General features: G+C 49.3%; 1 protein-coding gene across 1 annotated transcript; it reads left to right on the top strand.

The window, feature by feature from the left end:
• The first annotated feature begins 5,447 nt into the window (after nucleotides 1-5,447).
• SEC14L3 (SEC14 like lipid binding 3) lies at nucleotides 5,448-17,572 on the top strand. The gene is made up of 12 exons (XM_032256888.1): nucleotides 5,448-5,602; nucleotides 6,828-6,903; nucleotides 7,148-7,191; nucleotides 7,325-7,384; nucleotides 8,654-8,842; nucleotides 9,845-9,940; nucleotides 10,528-10,588; nucleotides 11,918-12,001; nucleotides 14,921-15,027; nucleotides 15,417-15,556; nucleotides 15,632-15,801; nucleotides 16,648-17,572. The coding sequence occupies exons 1-12, from the start codon at nucleotides 5,549-5,551 to the stop codon at nucleotides 16,767-16,769; spliced, it is 1,203 nt and encodes a 400-aa protein (XP_032112779.1). The 5' UTR covers nucleotides 5,448-5,548; the 3' UTR covers nucleotides 16,770-17,572.
• The last annotated feature ends 508 nt before the right edge of the window (nucleotides 17,573-18,080 follow it).

Below are 18,080 nucleotides of genomic sequence, written 5' to 3'. Positions count from 1 at the left end.
TGGACTCTCAAAGTGCTGAGATTACAGGTGTGAACCACTGCACGTGGCACCTGGTGCCTTTTCACTGGGTTAGAATAGCTGAGGTAGCCCATTCTACCCTCTTCTGCCTGGGACCCAGCTGGCATTCTTTGGTTGGTTTTCTCTAAGCTCTAGGCCTGTGCTATCCAATACAGTAACCACGTGTGGCTGTTTAAGTCAACTAAAATCACAAAGTTAATTCATCCCTCATGTGCTAGGACTAAACTGGAGTCTGCTCACCTGGCACAGTAAGACCAGATATCCATTCTGAGATTTTTGCAGCAGTAGAAAAGAAAGTGTATATTTGCAGGGCACCCAGCAAAGAGGACCAGACCACTAAGGCTTAAACCCTGACCTCCCCGACGGTTTGCAGGCAAGGCTTTTTAAGGCCGGGGTAAATTTCAGGAAGATGGAAGTTACACATTGGTCTTGGCCTAAAAGGGTGGGATATCTTGCAGCTGGGGCTTAGGTAGTAGGGAGAGTCAGTTTTCTTATTTGCAGTTGGTTAAAGTAAAGATTTGTTTAAAAATTAGGGGTCAGCAGAAATTGAATGTTAACTTGGGCTGGTGGGTGTGAGTTTTTCTAAGCCCTTCAGGAAGAAATTTACAGCAAAGCGTTCAGTCTTCAGCGGATCCTTTTTGGGAGGGGTCCAGGTTTCTGCAAAATAACTCAAACTTATACTCAGATGTTGTCTTTGGTTTCTATAGAGGAACAAACATCTGACCCTAACTTCCTTGGCTGTTGTTTTAGGCTACGATTACCTTCTTGCTTATCAAGTTGCTTGTTTACTTCTCAGGGCTAGGTAGGGGCTTGGAATTTCCCTGGAAGGAGCTCAAGATTTTCCTTTATTTCCATCCTTGTGGGGAGCCCAGCAGGCCCCTCAGGGATCCCTGCTCCATCTAACTCAGCTGCACTAGCCACACTTCAAGGGCTCACTCGGTCGCCATATGTGGCTCATGGCTACTGCGCTGGCCACACACAGCGCATTTCCTTCTGTCAAACAGCACTGTTCTAGAGAATGCCACTGGCTGCACAAGTCCCAGCCTCAGCTATGCTGGGATGACCCTTGTGTCTCTGGGGAAGGGCTAGGTGAGGCTCCAGCTGGGGCCTGTTACCTAGTTCCCTGCTTCTCCAGAGAGGAGAGGCCTGGTGGCTCAGTTTGTCTCTGCAGTATCTCCTCCTGACCCCACTGGTTGGGGTGACAAGAATGACCCTCTCTTGCTGCACCCACTGGCTATTAGCTTCCATCACCACCCCAAGCCGGGGTCCCCACTGCATGGGTCCTCTCCTACCCTGGGTGACCTTTTCCTCGGACGGTGCTGGAGTGAGCACTCTGTAGATGTCTCATGCTGTTGTCTGATACTGATAAAAAGATTAAAAAAAACTGGTACTTTCTATTTTTAAAAAAATGAATTTGTGGTATATGAATTATATCACAATTTTTTTTTTTAAATTAAAGGAGATGAAACTGCCCAACGGTAAAAGAAAGTGAACTGTCAGGTGCTACTGAGAGCACCCCTGGGGCTCTGGAGAAGTGCACCCCAATCCCTTGCCATCTTCCCACAACCTTTTACTTTTTTGAAGGATAAGGTTTCACTCTGTCACCCAGGCTGGAGTTCAGGGGCCCTACCAGAGCTCATTGCAGCCTCAAACTCCTGGGCCCAGGTGATCCTCCTGCCTCAGCCTCCCAAGTAACTGGGACTACAGGCATGCCCCATCACACCCAGCTAATTTATATATATATATTTTTTTTTTTTGAGACGGCGTTTCGCTCTTGTTGCCCAGGCTGGAGTGCAATGGCGCAATCTCGGCTCACCGCAACCTCCGCCTCCTGGGTTCAGGCAATTCTCCTGCCTCAACCTCCTGAGTAGCTGGGATTACAGGCACACGCCACCATGCCCAGCTAATGTTTTGTATTTTTAGTAGAGACAGGGTTTCACCATGTTGACCAGGATGGTCTCAATCTCTTGACCTCGTGATCCACCCGCCTTGACCTCCCAAAGTGCTGGGATTACAGGCATGAGCCACCACGCCTGGCCAATTTTTTAATATTTTGAAAAGACAGGGTCTCACCATGTTGCCCAGGCTGATCTCAAACTCCTGGCCTCCAGCAATCCTCCCCCATCAGCCTCCCAAAGCACTGGGATTATAGGCATGAGCCTCAGCCCCTGGCCCCCATCTCCTTTTTAGGCCACCCACCTCACATCTGTGTGGTCTAAGTGCCGCCCACACCCCCCACCTCCTCCCAGTGATGCCTGCCCTGTGTTGAGACTCTTGTACCAGAGGGGCCCCTCTGGATCTACCCAACTGCTTCTGGCAAGATCCATCCAGGTGGAGGGGTGATCGGGAATGTGCCAGGGATGGGCTGGAAGAGGCAGCTCTTTCAGATTTCCTAGTAACCAGCTGGAAGGAGGGGTTCTGCTGTGGGTTGCAGTCAGCTCTGTCTACCCACCTGTGGTTGGTTGTTTAGGTTGTGGTTGCCATGGTCCCCTGAGAGCTTGGTAAGTGAGAAGCCAAACACACATGGGACCTTACTGGGAGACAGTGTGCTCTGGGGTTTGGGGAGGTGGGGGGCAGGGGACTCTACTTCCCCAAGGACTTTGTTTCAAGGCAAGCAAAATTAACCCTGCTGGCCCCAAGACACCCTGCAGCCTGAATCCAGCTCAAATCCAGGTAGATGCAGGTTCCACACAATGATTCAGACCATTTATTGAGCACTTACTTTATTCTGGGCACAATATGAACCCCTTCAGGGGAAAGCAGGGCGGTCTATCTCATCTAGAGTCAGACAGGTTTGGGTTCAAGTTCTGGCTCCTCATTTACTGGCTGTGTGACCTCAGAAAAGTTTCTTGATCTCTCTGAACTTCTATTTCTTTATGGCTCTAAAATGGGGAATACCTATACCTGCTCCTGAATGATAATAATGTAAAGCTCCCAGCACAGAGGGAGTGCTCCCCAATGGAAGACTGTGAGCTCTATGCAAGGTGGGTCCTAATCTGTCTTGTTTGCTGTAATCTCCCAACCCCCTCCACGCCTTTGCCCGTGCCATTCCCTCCACTTGGGATGCCCTTTATCTGCCCTCCATAAATCAAAATCCTTCCTTTCTTCAAGGCCTGGCTCAAATGCCACCTGTATGACATGTGAGTGACTTCTGTGCTTGGGCCCTCTCCCTAACTAGGGCAGAAGCTTCTGGAGCCAAGACTAGGGTATAGCTTAACAGCACAACAGCAGAGTGGTTAATTGCATGGGTTTACTTACCCCTGGATAAGTTACTTAACTTCTCTATACCTCAGTTAGTTTATCTTTATAATGGGCTTAATAATAGTACCTACCTAACACCACAGGTATGTTCTGAGATTTAAATAAGGTAATGCACTGCCTTTTCCTTTTTTGAGATGCAGTCTTACTCTGTCACCCAGGCTGGAGTGCAGTGGCACCATCTCAGTTCACTACAACCTTTGCCTCCTGAGTCCAAGTCATTCTGCTGCCTCAGCCTCCCAAGTAACAGGCATTACAGGCATGCCCAGCTAATTTTTGTATTTTTTGTAGAGATGGGGTTTCACTATGTTGGCCAGTTTGGTCTTGAACTCCTGACTTCAGGTGATTACAGGTGTGAGCTGGGATTACAGGTGTAAGCCACTGCACCAGGCCAAAATGAGGTAATGCATGTAATGAGACCTCATCTCTACGAGAAATTTGCAGGGTGTGGTGGAATGTACCTATAGTCTGGGCTGCTCAGGGGGCTGAGGTAGGAGGATTGATTGAACCTGGGGAGATTGAGGCTGTGGTGAGCCGAGATCATGTCACTGCACTCCAGCCTGGGCAACAGAGTGAGACCCTGTCTCAAAAATAAAAATAAAATGGTCAACCTGCACCATCTAATATGATAGCCATGAGCCAGATGGAACAATTTAAAGTAAAATGTATCAAAATCCAATTCAATTAAAACTTCAGTTCCTCGGTCACACTAACCATATTTCACATGGAACTGCTGGCTACCAGATATGTCTAATAGGATCCCCAGGCAGAAAATGTCTACCATCACAGAGAGCTCTACTGAAACGCGCCGTAGCTTCTCCCAGTGACGTCTTCCCTGTGTCGAGGCTGTAGCTGATGAGGATTTGTGAACATAATAAAGTGCTTCAAATTTGTGGTCTGGGTCAGGAAAGGCTCCCAATTCCTGAGAAGACCTCAATCCTCCCTCCCGGCTCTCCTTTCGCAGTCTCTGATGCCCCCAGAAGTAACTAGCACACCTAGGGATTAGGGTGAGAAAGGAGACTGGTGAGAAATGGGCAGGATTAGTGGCTCGGGAGAGGGCAGTGGAGGAACCCAATCTCTGCACACAGCCGGCCTTGCAGGAAGTGGGTGTAGACAGCAGCTGGGGCTTTGCAGAAATTGAGGCTGGAATGTGAAATGGGGCAGGGCTGGGGTGTGGAGAGTTACCTAATTGTTCCTGAGTACATGCCACGAACACCCCAGGCAGAGGGAAATGGACAGCGTCAGCCCCACCTTCTCCTGGATCCAATTCTATCAGGAGCCCGGAGCAAGAAAGATGTTCCAAGAAGATATGTGGTACTGACCAACATCCAATAGCCTAAAGAGGCCCTGGAGTAGGGGACCTGGTAGGGCTGAAGCTAGCCCAGAGGTGGCTTCAGTGCATGCACACACCCACAAGGCCAAGGTGTGGCCATGTGGCCATGCTGCAGTCTCAAGCTGATGGTTTCTTTAGAGACAGTCATGGATAACAGGGCCTCTCCCTTCGTGGGGCTGAAGCTCACAGCTCCTGGGGTGACCAGCTGAGCTGAAGGGGAGTGTCCTTTAGATGTACACAATCCTTGACAGTCCCTACGTCTCATTAGATCTTCCCTTCAGCCACATAAGGAGGGCAGGGCAAGTGTTAACAGCTCCATTTTATAAATGAAGCAAGTGACATTCAAAAGATGCCATCTGTTCTCTTCTTGACTGTGGACATTTGTTACGAAAGAAGAACCTGAGCCTCCCACCCCCAACAAAGTAAATGAACTCATTGCTACACTGACCAAGCCCCAGAATCTGACCCTGTCAGAGCTGGATAAAGGGGGGTGATCTTTGCAGAATCCTAAGTGAAAAGACTGAGGTTCAGGGAGAAAGGGTACCCACAAGGAGTGGTCCTCATTGCCCTGCAACTCCCGCTTCTCTAGGGCAGTGGTCAGTGGAGGCCTGGGAGGGTCAGTGGGTTCTGTAGGCACTCACCTTGGGCTCCATGGCCAGGGGAGACCAGCCTCCCTTCCTCCCAGCAGCCTCCTCCTTGCAGGGGACTTTGGCACACGATCCATGCCCGCTTGTCCCCTCAGATCTGTCCCTGAGCCAAGCACGGGACCTCACTTAATCCCAATTATGTAATGTGCAATTTAAACAGTTGGCCAAGGAGGAGGTGCTTGGAGCCACGCCCAGGAATGGGGGCAAAAGGACCCAGTTGGGTCAGGGCGGACAAACTAGGCTTGGCCTCTTGCCTGTAGCGGTCACCACTCCTCAAGCCTCAGCCAGCACCATGAGCGGCCGAGTCGGAGACCTGAGCCCCAAACAGGCAGAGACCCTGGCCAAGGTGAGAGCCCCTCCCCCTGGAGTTCCGGAAGACCAGGGGAAAGGGGCTGGGGGTGGAAAGGAGCGGCTGGAACCCTGCCCCACTCAGTTGATTCAGCCCGTCCTTGACATTGTCTGTTTGCTGTTACCTCCCAAAGGGTCAAGCCCTACAGTGCCCAGTGACATCTACCCTAACCAGGGCAGGGGATGAGGGACTAGTGCCACTTCCGGGCAATAGTGTAGGTGGTGCCCACCCAAGGTCAAGGCTGACTTCTTCTCATCCAGGAGCCAGGACCAGAGAGGTTTCCCTGGCAGCCAGGCACCCCTTCCTCCTTTCCCAGGACCGTAGGTAGGATGCTGCTGGTCTGCCCTTTAACCCCTCCCTCCTTGGGATCCTGAAAGATGACTGACCTGTAAAAGCCCAAGAGACAGAGCAGAGAGGACATATAATTACTAACCATGTTTTAAAAGAAGGTGGGAAGAAAAAGAAGCAGAAGTTTTGGGGGCCAACACACGGAGGGAACTATGAATACCTCCAAACTCCAATCCACTTATTCACTCACCCAGTCATTTATCCAGGCTGAGTGCTGTGGCATGATCTGGGCTCACTGCAGCCTCCACCTCCTGGGTTCAAGCAATTCTTCTGCCTCAGCCTCCTATGTAGATGGGATTACAGGCGTGTGCCACCAAGTCAGCTAATTTTTGTATTTTTAGTAGAGATGTGTTTCATTATGTTGGCCAGGCTGGTCTCAAACTCCTGACCTCAGGTGATCCACCAGCCTTAGCCTCCCAAAGTGCTGGGATTACAGGCGTGAGCCACCGCACCCAGCTGGTTTATCCTTTCTTTCATCCACCCATCCATCTTCCTACCCACCTTTCCATCCATCCAACCTTCCTTCTCTCCATCACCCATCCATGTCTCCTCTGTCCCTTCACCGACTTATCCACGTACCCACTCTCTATCCATCCATCCATCCATTCATTCATTTCTTCTTCCTTTTTCTTTCTACCTATCCACTCACCCATCTATTCTTCCTTCTAACCATTTATTCACCCATCTATCCTCCTTCCATTTATCCACCTATCCAGTGATCCATCTCTCCTTCTAGTCAACCATTAACCCATCCTTTCATCACTGTGGGCCATTCTGCATGTGGGAGGAAAGGAGGGATGATGAAAACAGCTTTGAGTCTGACAGCCACGGCTCAATGTGAGAGAGCCGCTTTAACCAGCATCTCTTTTGCCAGTTCCGAGAAAATGTCCAGGATGTGCTTCCTACCCTGCCCAACCCTGATGATTATTTCCTTCTACGCTGGCTCCGAGGTGAGGGCAGAGGTGGCAGAGTTAGGGATCGGGGGCAGCAAGAGGGGCCTGGTCCCAACTGCTCCAGAATGCCTCATGGCTCTCAGGATCCATCCACACAATCTTGCTTCCCATGTTCGGGTCCAGGGGAGGGAAGAGGGTAGGGGAGCGAGGTCTTACCCAGGCCCCGGTGTCCTCCATAGCTCCCCCTGGCCAGGAACAAGACAAGACCTCTTTCCGGCCTCACATCTTTGTTTTCCCACAGCTCGGAATTTTGACCTGCAGAAGTCGGAGGCTATGCTCCGCAAGGTGAGACCTCTCCGCTCTGGAGATTTATAGAGGGGCTTTGTCGGGGGCAATCTACGTCTCAAACCCCTCCTTCCATCCCCATTCTCGTGGTGCTAGGAGCCCAGTCGGGTCTTACCACTCATTTCCCTTTCAGTACGTGGAGTTCCGGAAGACCATGGATATTGACCATATCCTTGATTGGCAGCCCCCAGAGGTGAGCCAACACCCCCAAACACCTCAGTCTTTCAAGGTCACTGGGGACCACGAATGAGGGGCAGCAAGCCTGAGAAGCCTGTGGAAGCCGCGGGCCCACAGTCTCCTTTCTTATAGTAATAATGAATGTTTCCTGGGCCTTGCGAGGTCCAGGCCTAGGTTAAGACGTTAGCAGTGTGAGCTGCTTCAATCATCACAACAATGGATTCTATTGTCCCCATTTTGTGGATGAGGACACTGAAGCCCAGCAAAACTAGGTAACTTGCCCACAGTCCCATAGCCCGAAGGTAGGGCTGGGTTTATGTTCAGGCCTCTTTGGCCCCCAAACCCAGGCTCTTTACCACCACAGTTAGCCTGTGCTTCTGTGCCCCTGCCCGCTAGGGGTCTGCTTAAAGCATCCTGTCTGGGTGGGAAAGAAGTTTAGCCCATCAAGGCGCCAATGAGAACAGCACAACCACGGGCATCTTGGTAGAGTAATGGTCACATCTTCACTTGTCGGGCGTGTACTCTGGGCTGGGCACTCTGCTTTGCCACCATTAACTCAGGGCCTTTTGCCAACAATCCCAAGAGTAAGGGATTATCCAAACCATTTTACAGAACAGGAGGCAGAATGGAGTTCAGAGGGGTGGTATCACTGCCTTTTTTTTTCCCTAATGGATGGGGTCTCACTCTGTTGCCAAAGCTGGTGTGCAGTGGCACGATTATGGCTCCCTGCAACTTTGAACTGAACTCCTGGGCTCAAGTGATTCTCCCACCTCAGCCTCCCAAGCTTACAGATATGTGTTACCGTGCCTGGCTAATTTATTTTATTTTTGTAGCGACGGGGTCTCCTCTGTTGCCCAAGCTGGTCTCAAACTCCTGGCCTCTGGAGATCCCATCTGCCTCAACCTCCTGTGCAGCTGGGATTACAGGCATGAGCCTCCTTGCCCAGCCAGTGTCTGTTTTTGAACCAGCTCTGTTAACCCTCAGAATCTGTGTTCTTTGTCAGTCAACCCAACTCTTCTCCACAGAAAGGGACATGGGAGATGTCGGAGCAGACATAAGAAGCCCAGGGGCCTGCTGAGACCTGGCTTTGCCATTTACCCTCTGTGAGCAAGGCCCTCCCCTGCAGGACCTCAGCTTTCTCACTTGCGACAATAGCACTGCCTTCCAGGGAGGGACAGTACTGTATACCATAGTGTGTGTAGGCTTGGGCCACCCAAGTCAGCCTGGTCTGGGGGTCTCAAAGGAGGTGTGTAATGCCAAGTTCTGTGCATCTTTTCATGCCCAGGTGATCCAGAGGTACATGCCTGGCGGTCTGTGTGGCTATGACCGTGACGGCTGCCCCGTGTGGTATGACATCATTGGCCCACTTGATCCCAAGGGGCTGCTCTTCTCAGTCACCAAGCAGGACCTGCTCAAGACCAAGATGAGGGACTGTGAGCGCATCCTGCATGAGTGTGACCTGCAGACAGAGAGGGTGAGGCCCAGGCCAGGTGGGGTGGATGGCTGGGGGCAGGTGAGGCTGCCAGCGAGGATTGGTCTCAGAAACATACCTGTTCCGGACAACCACAGTTAGAGGGCTCTTGGGTCAAACAGTTGCTTACCAGCTGTGAGGCCTTGAAAAGCCACAGTCACAGAAAGACAGTTTTTTGAAGGATACTTTGGCTGGGAACAGAATTCTTGGTTGACGGGGACTTTTTTTTTCAGTGTTTTGAATACGTCACTTCACCTGTCTGAGCCTCAGATCCTTCATCTATAAAATAGAGATAATAATAAATAATGGTTGCAAATGCAAAATGCGATAATGCAAGTATGTAGTTTAGCACGCAGGGTCCAATACACATTTCTGAACAATGGTAGCTACTGCTATTCCCTCTGAGCCTTTGCCCTTGCTATTCCTTCTGCCAGAACGACCCGAGTTCCTACCACACACACCTACCCCCCACAACTTTCCCTGACTTTCTCCTATCTATCCTTTTGGTCTGAAACTTAGATGTCACCTTCTCTGAGCCCCTGCCTGGGTTAAATAACCTCTTCTGTACCTCTGCAGCCCTTGTGACTGACCTATTACAACACTTATCATTGGATTGGAATGACCTGGTTGCTTGTCATCTCCCCAGTCAGACGGTGAACATTTTAAGGACAAGAATTTGGGTTATCAAGCATTATTTGTTACATTTTCAGTGTCTAACACACAAAAAAAGTGCTTGATAAATATCAGTTGGAAAAATGAAGGATGGATAAATGAATGACAATATGAATGGATGGATGGGTCAATTAATTGATGGATGAATTGATGTATAAGGGGATGGATGGATGGATGGATGGATGGGGAAATGCATCCACTGGCTTGTCCACTTGTTCTTCTGAGGACAGAGTCAGGGGCTAGAAGAAGCCCCAAGGGGTCATGTACTTGGGTCACCATCTCCCAAGCCTACACCTTCAACCCTGGAACTGCTTCTTGCTCTCATCCTTGCAGCTAGGGAAGAAGATTGAGACCATCGTGATGATATTTGACTGTGAGGGCCTGGGACTGAAGCACTTCTGGAAACCTCTGGTAGAAGTATACCAGGAGGTAAGGAGAAGGCCCATGGCCGCCTACCACTTGCTTTGATGACCAGCTTGGCCTGCTGTGAGCCAGCTGCTCACTGAGAGCCAAGATTTAGTTTAAAAATATCCTGGGCACCCTCACTGTGACTCAAAACCCAAAAGGCCTTAATATGTTTCCTAGAAGATCCTGCAGAATGGGTTTTGGGGACAACACTGTACTGAGACCACACGTGCCAGCTTCCACTAAACCCTTGCCATGCCTCAGTTTCCTTACCTACAAAATGGAGATAGCAATGTAGGGATATTTCAGCAAGTCATTATGTAAGGTATATATACATTGCCTGGCAAATAGTGAACATTTAATAAACTACTCATTATTATTATACTACCATTACTACAGTATTTACTACAAATGATTATTCTATAGTTATTCTTAGAGTATGGCTATAATAGTTTGAGGTGAGAAGGTTCCCTCCAGAGGGCAGTGGAGGTGATGGCATGAAGGAAAATCCTCCAGAGGCATCAGAGACCTCCCAACAGGAGATTGCAAAGGAGATGGAGGTAGGAGAAAATGCAATGTGCTCTCTGAAGGGATCCCTCTTGGTTCCACAGTTCTTCTGCCTCCTTGAAGAGAATTACCCAGAGACCCTGAAGTTCATGCTTATCGTGAAAGGTGTGTGACAAATGACTCTGTTTCCTCATCTCTACTCTGAGGGTGATAACACTGCCTTGTCCCAGGATTATGGTGAGGCAGGTTGGTTCCTTGGCTGTATGCAAATCACTTAGAGTGCCTGGCATAGAGTAAGTACTCAATAAATGGTAACTTCTAGGGCTGGCCTTACTCTACGAGGAGGCAGCTTCAATCCCAGCTCTCCCAGAAATCCTCCCTTATTTCTCCTGGCCATGATGATCTCTCCCTCCCCAGACTGCCTCTGGCACTGGCAATTGGTATAGCCTTTCCTATTTGCTGCCTTCTAGGGATCTCCAGCTGTTTTATTTGTGCTCATCCTGCTTTATGGGCTGAGTTTTCTGCTCCTTGAAGGCAGGGGCCATGATTCTCAACTTTTGTTGTAGCCCCCACAGGCCTGGGTCCATGGCGGATGCTCCATAGGTATTTGGGTGATTGTTGTTTGGGTTGGTGGGCAGAAGAAAGGATGGATGGATGTTTGGTGATTGGCTGGTTGGTTGGTCAATTGGTTGCTTGATTGCTTGCTCAGTTGACTGTCCAGTTGGTTGCTTGGTTAGTTGGCTGACTGATGGTTGGTTGGAGAATTGGCTGGCTGCTTGGTTGGCTAGTTCTTAGCTTGGTTGACTGAGTGACTGGTTGGCATTTTGGTTGGCAGGTTGTTTGGATGGCTGGTTGGCAGGCTGATTAGTTGGTTGTCTGGTTTGTGGTTTGGCTGAATCTTGGATGGCTATTTGGATGGTGGCTGACTGGTTATTTGAATAGTTGGCTGGCTAGTTATTTGGATGACTGGCTGGCTGGTTATTTGGATGGTTGTCTGACTGGTTATTTGGATGACTGGCTGGCTAGAGAGCACAGTTAGTTGAGTAATCATCTGGCTGTTCCACTGGCTGATTACTTTGCTGTTTGGCTAATTTGTTAGGTGGTTGACTATTTGGTAGGTTGGCTGATTAGAAGATGAATTGCTTGACTATTTGTTGTCAGTTGGCTGGTTTGTTGGATAGTTGGTTGGCTGTTTGGTAGGTTGGCTGGTTTATTGCTTGACTGAATAGGTGGCTGATTAGAAGTTTGAACTGTTTGCTGCTTTGTTGGCTGAATGAGTTTGATAATTGCATTGCATGATTGATGCATGATTGGCTAGTTGGCTGTTGGTTGGCTGGTTGACTGGTTGCTTGGATGGTTTGTTGGGTGCAGGACAGACATTGGAATTGACCAGGGTTAGTCATGGCTCCTCTGTATCATTGGTTATAACCATTATGGAGGGGTTTGCCCAATATAATTCTTTTCTTCCTATTATCCTTACTTTTATCTCTCCAGCTACCAAACTCTTCCCTGTGGGTTACAACCTCATGAAGCCATTCCTGAGTGAGGACACTCGCAGGAAAATTATTGTGTTGGGAAGTAAGTAGTGCCAGCTCAATTTCCTGACCTATACATAAACTTTGGAGTGAGGTTGGTCCACTACCCCATCTATAACTCCACACATTAGGTTGCGTGCAGTGGCTCACGCCTGTAATCCCAGCACTTTAGGAGGCTGAGTCGGGAGGATCGCTTGAGCTCAGGAGTTTGAGACCAGCCTCAGCAACATAGCAAGACCTCATCTCTACAGAAAATTTAAAAATTACCTGGGTGTGGTGTTCTGCATCTGTAGTCCCAGCTGCTCAGGAGGCTGAGGCAGGAGGATCACTTGAGCCCAGAAGCCTGAAGCTGCAGTGAGTCGTGTTCATACCACTGCACTCCAGCCTCGGCAACAGAGTGAGACCCTGTCTTAAAAACAACAAGAGAACTCTACACATCACCTAGTCAGAGGCTCCTTCTTCCCAACAGTGAGGTGGGTCTTATCCTAAAGAGTTTGTTACCTCTGCTTTTTTCCCTGCCATACCCCTTTGGTGGACAAGGCCTCCACACCTACCACCTCACTGGTTTCAGTTTGGTTGCTAGTCAATTTCTGGTATACAGGCCTCGGTTTGTGTTCAACACTCATAAGCTTAGTGCTTCTAAAGGCAACCTCGGCTGAGGAGGATGAGGCAGACAAGCAGAAGGAGTAGCCACAGTTCTGAGAAAGGAGCGCCAACAAGAAGGAACGGGATAAGTAAATAATGATGCATCCATTTGATGAACTCTGTGAGTGAATATTTAGTGCCATGGGAAATGTCATTAAGTTTTTTTAAAGTAGATTATAAACTTATCTTCATAAGTATAAACTAAAATAAGATTCAACTGGAAGTATAATCTTATTTTTATGAAAACAAATATATGGGCAATAAATATATATTTCTAGAGGAAAACACAACAAAATATTTATTTGTTGACAGTGAGAAATCACGTGGTTTTAAATTTTATTACCTGTATTTTCTATGTTTTCTAAACTCTGTATAGTAATATATATTCATTAGGCTGGGCACAGTGGCTCACACCTATAATCCCAGCACTTTGGGAGACCGAGGTGGGTGGATAACCTGAGATCAGGAGTTTGAGACAAGCCTGGTCAACCTGGTGAAACCCTGTCTCTACTAAAAATACAAAAATTAGCTGGGCGTGGTGGTGGGCCCAATAAGGACTGGGGCTGAGGCAGTAGAATCACTTAAACCCGGGAAGTGGAAGTTGCAGTGAGCTGAGATGGCACCATTGTACTCCAGCCTGAGCGACAGAGCAAGACTTCGTCTCAAAAAAAAAAAAAAGAAAAGAAAAAGAATATATATTAATTTTATAAATAGGAAAAATAGTTGCATTTACAAGTGACAGGCTGAGAGAAAGAGAAAGAGGGGAAATAGTTCTTAAACTCAAACCAATGACCCTGGATTTGAGGAAAACTTCTCCCAAGCAGGATGGTCAGATCACAGAATTAGGAGAACCAAGGATCCAGCGGTGAGGGGGACCTTACAAATCCTTACTTTCTCTTTCTTCCTGGTACCTGAGTCTCTGCCTCTACCCAATTCCACTGGGATAGAGAACTTGATAGATTATGAGGGCCTGGTTTGAAGGGTCCAGGCTCATGCCTGCTAAGCCTCCGAGGCCTGGAGCAGTGTAGGTTACCAGCAGAGTCCAGGCGGTAAATCCACAGCCTCTGCCCCACGTGACTCTGCTCATTTGGCCCTGGTATGTGGGACACTGTGGTCTTCCCCTTAATCCCACTGTAGAGAAGGAATCTCTCATGGCCAAAGTGAGGATGTTGGGAAGTGGGTAGCCTAGATTAGCCACAAGGCTGGGGCCATGGTAACAGCCAGGATCCAGAACTCTTAGAGATTTGCATAGGGCATGAAGAACAGTAATAAGCATTATGGTCATGGTGATTAGGCAGAGAGAGGTGAGGAGGGTCCCTCCAAAGGCCCAAGGCTGTCCATCCTCCACTAGGAGTTCTGACTTGGGCATGCCACTTACTCACGGAGTGACCCCAAGAAGGCCGTTGACATCATTGAGCTCTAAAGTCTCCTTGAGGCAATTAGATAACTCTTAGCTTCACTGCTCATGACTGGAAGACCTTCAAGAATATGCTGCTGGCCAGGTGTGGGGCTCATGCCTGTCATCCCAGCACTTTGGGAGGCCGAGGCAAGTGGATCACGAGGTTAGGAGTTCAAGACCATCCTGGCCAAGATGGTGAAACCCCATCTCTACTAAAAATATAAAAATTAGCCAGATGTGGTGGCGGATGCCTGTAATCCCAGCTACTCAGGAGGCTGAGGCAGAGAATTGCTTGAACCCGAGAGGCAGAAGTTGCACTCCAGCCTGGGCAACAGAGCAAGACTTCGTCTAAAAAAAAAAAAAAAAAAAAAGAATGTGCTGTAGGCTGGGCATGGTAGCTTACAGTTGTAATCCCAACACTTTGGGAAGCCCAGGTGAGACAATCACTTGAGCCCAGGACTTTGAGACTAGCCTGGGCAACATGGTGAAACTCTATCTCTATAAAAAAACAAAACAAAACAAAACAAAAATTGGCCAGGCATGGTGTTACATGTCTGTAGTCCCAGCTACTCAGGAGGCTGAGGTGGGAAGATCACTTAAGCCCAAGAGGTTGAGGGTGCAGTAAGCCATGATCACACCACTGCACTCCACTCCAGCCTGGACAACAGAGTGAGACACTGTCTCAAAAAAAGAAAAAAAGTACTGATCTATCTACCAAGGGGGGAAATAGATTTCCAAAGCAATACAATGCTGAGAAAGACACTTCCTATAGCCCCAGGCCTAGGATACTGGGGAATTGACTCTAGCAGCGTACCTCCTTTAGGGCTTCTCCCCAAGTTCAGATTATCCTGGTAGGTGTGGGAGGCCAGTTGTTCCCCTTCATTCTTGCTAACCATCCTTGAATCCCACTGCTCCCAGGTAACTGGAAGGAAGGTTTGCTGAAACTCATCAGTCCTGAGGAACTGCCTGCCCAGTTTGGGGGCACCCTGACTGACCCAGATGGGAACCCCAAATGTTTAACCAAGGTACAAAGAGTCCTTCCCCAGACAAGAGAGGCTCAAGAATTAAGCTGGGTTCCCCTTCCACCCAGTCATTAATTCCACAGGTACCTATAGAGAGATCCCGAGAACTAGGTATTAAGCTAGACAATCCAATCCTCGCCCTTACAGAGCTCTTAGCAGCTGTAAAGGCAACAAGAAATGGAAGAATTTTAACCCAGAGGGATGAGTTAGAAGGGGAAGCTCCCAGCAGAAGCACTGGCCTGGCCTGGAAGGTCAAAGAAGGCTTGACGAGGCGGGAGAGTGGGGCTAGGATGAAGTAGATACTTCCAGGGGGTGGTGAAAGTGTCTCAGGCAGGAGAAACATGAACAATGGCCAAGACAGGGGAGCAAGCCCATCTCATCCATGTCCGCAGATCAACTATGGCGGGGAGATTCCCAAGTCCATGTATGTGCGGGACCAGGTGAAAACTCAGTATGAGCACTCGGTGCAGATCAACCGCGGCTCGTCACACCAAGTGGAATACGAGATCCTGTTTCCAAGCTGTGTCCTCAGGTAGGAGCAGGCCCTGACCCCTCAGAGACCCATCAGGCTGAGCAGCAACCTATCTCCTCCCCCTCCTGTTGACAGGTGGCAGTTCTCATCTGACGGTGCCGACATTGGCTTCGGAGTTTTCCTGAAGACCAAGATGGGGGAGCGACAGCGGGCAGGGGAGATGACAGAGGTGCTACCCAACCAGCGCTACAATGCCCACATGGTGCCTGAGGATGGGAGCCTCACGTGCTTGGAGGCCGGCGTCTGTAAGTCTTCCCCAGCTGGGCCTTGGCTCTGGGAGGCTAGAGCCACCTGTTCCATGGTTTAGAAAAGGAAACAGAAGGGCAGTGACACCCCTTCCCCATTCAGGGACACACAGCCTAGGTGAGCACCATTCATTCATACAGTCATTCACTCAGTCCATACTCATGAGCACCTACTGTGCACCAGGAGCCAGAGACACACAGGCCCTGAAGGGATTGGGGGCACCCGGACTGCAGAACACAGACAAGTGACAGAACAGGTGTAGCTTTCCACATGAGGAAAACGAGGCTCTGAAAAACAAATCGACTGTGCAGAGCTGCAAAGCTGAGTGTGATTCCAGGGTACCAGCCCAGCCTCGGGGTAGTTGCATAGTTCTGGGCAAAAGTCCGACCAATCTGGGAAGGACCCTTGGTTTGCTCACCTGTGAGCCAGGGGTGATAATGCCTGCTTTTTGGTGTGGTTGTGAAGAGGCAAACAGTGTCCAGCAGGCCTGCTCCAGAACCCTGCTTCATCTAAGGGGGCTGGGAGGTCTCCAACAGACCCAACCATGTGCTTCACACCCCCGTTATGTGAGTGCCCAGGTATGAGGCCATGGGATGTAATGACCATTGGTCTCAATGCCAATAAAGCCAGGCCTGGGCACATGCCAAGAGGAAGTGGGTGTCTGTTTACAGGACCTGCTTGGGGTGGCAGTTCCCATGCGGAAGGAAAGAGGCGTGGTGGGAAGCTTGGCCAAGCTTGACAAACAAAGCCAGTGGGAACACAAGCCTGTCCTCCTCCATGGCTAGGGGAGGGACACAGAGTATGTAAAGCCAAGCCCAATTCCCCTCTTTCCATCTGTCCCCCAGATGTCCTACGCTTCGACAACACCTATAGCTTTGTCCACGCCAAGAAGGTCAGCTTCACAGTGGAGGTCCTGCTCCCGGACGAGGGCATGCAGAAGTATGATAAGGAGCTCACCCCTGTCTAGGTGGCTCCCACACTTCTCAGAGACCTCCTAACCCTTTGATTTTTCTCTTTATATCCTACACTCCCTCCCTCCCTGAAATTGATTGTTAGTCCTCCTGACTCTGTGATGTTAGTGAGTACAGAAAGAGCTGCCCTGGGGAAAACTCATCTGCTGTGGTCAAATCAAGAAAGGTATGAGAGGCATAACCTTGGAGGGTACCAAGGTTGCAGAAGAGGAAAAAGCAATGGTAAATGCAAGAAGTGGGTGTCACTGAAACTCAAGAAATAGGAAAATGAATCCCCTAGCCTTTGTCCTCACCTACCCTAAGGCATGTATGTGTGTGCTTGAATTCCTTCCCTGTGGCTGTGAGCAACTTGGGTTGGAGAACACATATCTAAATAATTTTTATTTCCACCCCCTAAATATAGTAGATGCTCAGTGTATATTTGCGGTATTGAATGGAGGACCAGAGGTAGAGAACAGGCGACTGACTCAATGGCTATACATGACTGGGAGGAGCTTATGTGGGGTGGGTTTCAGCACCTTGGACAGGAGCGGAGGTGCGGTGGGGTTGGACTCTTTCCTGCAAACCCAGGCAATTCAGTCTACAGATTTCTTGCAGTGGCTGTCTTTTGAGGGTCCCAGCCACAAAGGCCACATGCCTCTGATAGGAGCTGCCTACATCAGGCTTTGTCTGACTTGCATGCTCAGCTTCCCACCTTCACCCACTTCCCTTGGAGCATATAGCTTATGTTTTAGGGACTTTCCTGGAAGCAAAGGAAGTCACATCTGGCATAATCATAATAAAGAAAACAACAACTATCCTTTGGCGAGTGCTCTCTACGTACCAGAAACTTTGCCAAGAGCTTTGTGAGGTTGGCACATTTTATTCCAGGCATCAGCCATTGTGCCTGGCCTTTTTTTTTTTTTTGGTAGAGATGAGGTATAGTTACATTGCCCAGGCTAGTCTCAAATTCCTACCCTCAAGCAATCCTCCTGCCTTGGCCTCCCAGTTCTAGGATTAAATAGGATTACAGGTATGAGCCACCTCTCCTTGTCTGGGCTTTTTTTTTTTTTTTTTTTTAAGGAGAATGTAAGGCATTTATTTGGTGTTTACTGAGTATCTACTACACGCCAAGCTCTGCCCAAGAGGCCAGGGGATCAAGGTAGGAGTGGGTCCTGTCCCTGGAGTTTGGCCTGGCTGGGGAGCCCTAGCCTCAGGAAGCAGGACTTCCCTAGACTCCAGGAGGGCCCTGCTCAGCCTGCAACAAGCCTGAAAGGCTCCCCAGATTTCACTGTGATGGTCAAGGGAAAGAAATGGGTAACCCAGCG

This window comes from Sapajus apella, unplaced genomic scaffold, assembly GCF_009761245.1.
Source record: "Sapajus apella isolate SASKATOON/1434 unplaced genomic scaffold, GSC_monkey_1.0 scaffold95, whole genome shotgun sequence".
Taxonomy (NCBI): Eukaryota; Metazoa; Chordata; class Mammalia; order Primates; family Cebidae; genus Sapajus; species Sapajus apella.
Note: the sequence above shows the minus strand (reverse complement) of the source record. Positions and strands in the feature narration are given on the sequence as shown.